Here is a 4,344-nt window from a genome sequence, read left to right as displayed (position 1 = left end):
TTAGTGGCTCCCGATGTGGTCAAAATTGGGTTAATTAATGCGAAGCGCATAAATCAACCTAGCGAACGTTTATCTGCTCGGTCTTACTGAACCGAGCCTTTGTATTTCCATTCCGCCTATAATTATAGTTAATAAAAGTACCTACCAAGTATATTTAACATTTATATCGGATTCTGTGTAATATAATGGTTTGGTGCGAAACGTCAGATTCGGAATATGCACCGGGGCCAAAACGTCCGGTCTCCGGAATACAGAATCCGAATTGTACCGAAATATTCCGATGCCGACAACTTTTGTTCCCGTAACAGAACGTCATCTGAAGGCAATCGTTATCAATGAGAACGATTTGCGCTTGAAACAATGTCTGTGAATTCAGTAAGTTAATTGCTAATTGGGTGTTTATATTTCGGGGCAACGACTTCCTTTGACATTCCACGCTGTCGTATCTTTTGAATTTACATCGTTAAACCCACCCGAAAAAGTGAAGATCAAAACTGTAAAAACGGAAGTCGGATAGTTTCGGTTTTTTTCGATGGATCAAAGGTTCCCTCGTCACCTCGTGACACTTGTTACAATGTCTCGGTAGAGGTACAGGTATACCTTAATTCGTTTTTGTATATGATGACAGGGTGTGAATTTAAACATATTGCCATAGCCTCCCATAGGTGCTGTTGGGTTTGTTTTATTTTTTTCAAAATTGTCGATTTCATTAAATCGTTCCCACCGGTATGACTGATTTGTGTCAAGTGAACCAAGAGATAAATAGTAGGCGACCAATAAGTTTAAGGAAGTAAATTGTGTGTGTGTGTGTGTGTGTGTTTTTTGGTGTTTTTTGTAAATAATTTCAATTTGGTTTGATGTAAGAAGAAAAGTAAAAGTGTTTTGGAAATAACAAAAATATACTATTTTGTGTGTGCAATTTAGAAAACAGTCTGCTTAGAAATAAATAACTTTTAGTAAATTTCATACTAGTATGAAAAAAGGCGATCCGTTTACAGACCTATCTATTCCTAGTTAGATCTTTATTGATTTATACTTTCTTGTCAGTCTAATTCATTGCAAACCAGATCTTCGACAAAACTTACAAGTAAGTTTATAAAGTGAATCAGAATTTAACTAATCAGGACCCTTAATAGGAACTACAGATAGAATTCACCCCTCGTTCCTAGTCTGAATCAGACAGAAAAATAAGGTGGTTACCATAATTTGTTCCATGACACAGTCAGGGGTGCAAAAATGGAAAATATTTCACTAGCCCGCAGGACCAGACCAAACTAAAATTTACTAGCCCGTCAGAATGTTTACTAGTCCGCCAGACTATAGAACAATATATTATTGTTTAACAATAGTATAATATACACAGTCTTCACTTCAAATTATATATACATGTATATGTACAATGTATTTAATTAAAAAAAAAAAAAAACATTATTAAGGACACTTGGTATGTGGTCATCATCACGTGGCAAACGAAAGTAAGCCCCAAACCTTGATTGACAAAACTTTAAATTTTGAAATATTCTGGTAAAGACTAGGTTTTTCACATTTGTTTCATATAGATCTACAAAATTCAAGTGACTCCCCGCAAGTATTTAACAAAACCATTCATTCAAAACAAACCAGCAACATATTTTCATTGTAAATAAGCCACTTCTTGGAAGTGTTGACCTTTGACCGGCGCTGTTTTCAGAAAGTCATGCTCGCGCAGATCGAAAGTCCAAAGTATCAATGCGGTACATGTATTGTTGATTATTTTGTCTCTTTTTTTTTTTTTTAATGGTTTGGAATTTTGACATGTGGAGTCACAGATTCTATGAATTAAAATAATAATAATAATAATTACAGTCAGAAAAAGACAGATCACCCGTTGGACTGGTAGTTGTATTTTTTTACTCAACCATCAGAATTTTTACTCACATTTGGCGATCGGGTGAGTACTTTCTGCACCCCTGCACAGTGTTTTCATTTTGATGTCACATTAAATTTAAATTTTGTTTAACAACACCACTAGAGCACTTTTCCACAGCCTTTGACCAGTTATGGTGCACTGGTTTGAATGAGAAAAACCCAATCAGTCAGTTGAATGGATCCATTGAGGTGGTTCGATCCCACGATGCAAGCACCTCAGGCGAGCCCTCGACTGACTGAGCTAAATCCTGCCTCTTGATGTCACATTAATGCAGCTGCAAGGTCCACACTAAGTGAATAATCCTCAAGAAAGAAACGGCACTTCCGTATCCAATTTGGACTAATGTCACGTGTAGTATTACTAGTAACTGATATACCGGCGTCGTGGTTAGGCCATCGGTCTACAGGCTGGTAGGTACTGGGTTTGGATCCCAGTCGAGGCATGGGATTTTTAATCCAGATACCGACTCCAAACCCTGAGTGAGTGCTCCGCAAGGCTTAATGGGTAGGTGTAAACCACTTGCACCGACCAGTGATCCATAACTGGTTCAACAAAGGCCATGGTTTGTGCTATCCTGCCTGTGGGAAGCGCAAATAAAAGATCCCTTGCTGCCTGTCATAAAAGAGTAGCCTATGTGGCGACAGAGGGTTTCCTCTAAAAAACAGTGTTAGAATGACCATAATGTTTGACGTCCAATAGCCGATGATAAGATAAAAAACAGTGTCAGAATGACCATATGTTTGACGTCCAATACCCGATGATAAGATAAAAAATCAGTGTGCTCTAGCGGCGTCGTTAAATAAAACAAAATTTAGTAACTGATACCACTTTGGGACGTCACTATAGACTATAGTGGGAGGTGTGGCACAAAAAGGTGTGCAGCTTATCTATATGGTATATCTTTCAGTGTTGCACAACTGGTATATTAAAGGCTGTGGTATGTGCTTTCCTGTGTTGAATGGTGCATATAAAAAAGATCCCTTATTCCAGCCAGTGCACCACGACTTGTATATTAATGGCTGTGGTATGTGCTTTCCTGTGTTGAATGGTGCATATAAAAAAAGATCCCTTATTCCAGCCAGTGCACCACGACTTGTATATTAATGGCTGTGGTATGTGCTTTCCTGTGTTGAATGGTGCATATAAAAAAGATCCCTTATTCCAGCCAGTGCACCACGACTTGTATATTAATGGCTGTGGTATGTGCTTTCCTGTGTTGAATGGTGCATATAAAAAAAGATCCCTTATTCCAGCCAGTGCACCACGACTTGTATATTAATGGCTGTGGTATGTGCTTTCCTGTGTTGAATGGTGCATATAAAAAAGATCCCTTATTCCAGCCAGTGCACTACGACTGGTATATTAATGGCTGTGGTATGTGCAATCCTACTAATGGAAAAATGTAACAGGTCTCCTGTCTAAGACTATGTCAAAATTACCAAATGTTTGACATCCAATAGCCTATATGATTAATTAATCATTGCAGGGCACAATATTTCACGCGAACCGCCGTTCTGTTCGCGTGGCGGTTACGCAAAATTAAATTTACGCGAACCGTAAATTGGTTATGTCATGGCCTGTAAACGTTCAGAAATTAAAACTTGCAAACTTCACGATTACAGGAAGTTTATCCATCCAGACATACTACTACTAGTACTAGTATTCCGACAGATGTTTTAGGCTGAATTTTAGATACTTGATGTGCAGCAAACCAGTAAACAACATTATATTGCAACAGTTGTAACTTGCGACCAGTCTAAACTTTTAAAAAAGTTTTTAAGAAATGTGCTCAGACCGCTAGGGATGGCTAAATTATTTACTTCTATTTTATCTCTGAAAGGTGTATATGTAGATATAATATTGGACTGGCTATAATTTTGCATAATAATATTAAAAACAGTTTTAACGTAAACAGGAATCCAAAAGTGTCACAAAAATTGAAAAATCCTAACATTGCATAATGAGCTTTAAAAAACAAACATTTGGAAAGTCACTGTAGTATAGAAATACCATCGATAAAGTGAAAGTAGCATAGCCACCGCAAAACGCAAAAAAGGAATCCCTCCAAATGATTATGTATATATTTTAAAGGCGTAGCGCCCATTATGCACAGTACGCATGTGCATAATGCAAAAACAAAATCGGGGAATAGGCTGAGGCTGTCTGTAATTGTTGTATAAAATATCCTCTTAAAATTGACTTGAAAAAAAGATGACAAAATGTTCACAGGGGGAGGCCCCCCCCCCCCAATTATCCCCGCTCGGGCACGCCTTTGGCGTGCACAATGCTAAAAAAAATTCTGGCTACACCCCTGTATTTTGTTTCAGTACTGGGGCAGATATTCAGTTCTTTTATAATATTGTTAACATTAGCAAGCATTAAAGACATTTTTTTTTTTTTTTTGTAAAATGTTTTCTTTTGTATTTGTTTTAACT

At 37.5% G+C, this 4,344-nt stretch overlaps 1 protein-coding gene across 1 annotated transcript in view; it reads left to right on the top strand.

The window, feature by feature from the left end:
- The first annotated feature begins 257 nt into the window (after nucleotides 1-257).
- Nucleotides 258-4,344, top strand: part of LOC121384964 (steroidogenic acute regulatory protein-like) — a 49,039-nt gene continuing 44,952 nt past the window's right edge. The window contains exon 1 of the mRNA XM_041515456.1: nucleotides 258-375. Within this exon, the coding sequence (XP_041371390.1) occupies nucleotides 361-375 (15 nt within the window). The 5' untranslated portion in view covers nucleotides 258-360. The remainder of the gene's footprint in view (nucleotides 376-4,344) is intronic.

Source organism: Gigantopelta aegis, chromosome 11 (assembly GCF_016097555.1).
Source record: "Gigantopelta aegis isolate Gae_Host chromosome 11, Gae_host_genome, whole genome shotgun sequence".
Classification (NCBI taxonomy): Eukaryota; Metazoa; Mollusca; class Gastropoda; order Neomphalida; family Peltospiridae; genus Gigantopelta; species Gigantopelta aegis.
The sequence above is the reverse complement of the archived record's forward strand: the minus strand, read 5'-3'. Positions and strand labels throughout refer to the sequence as shown.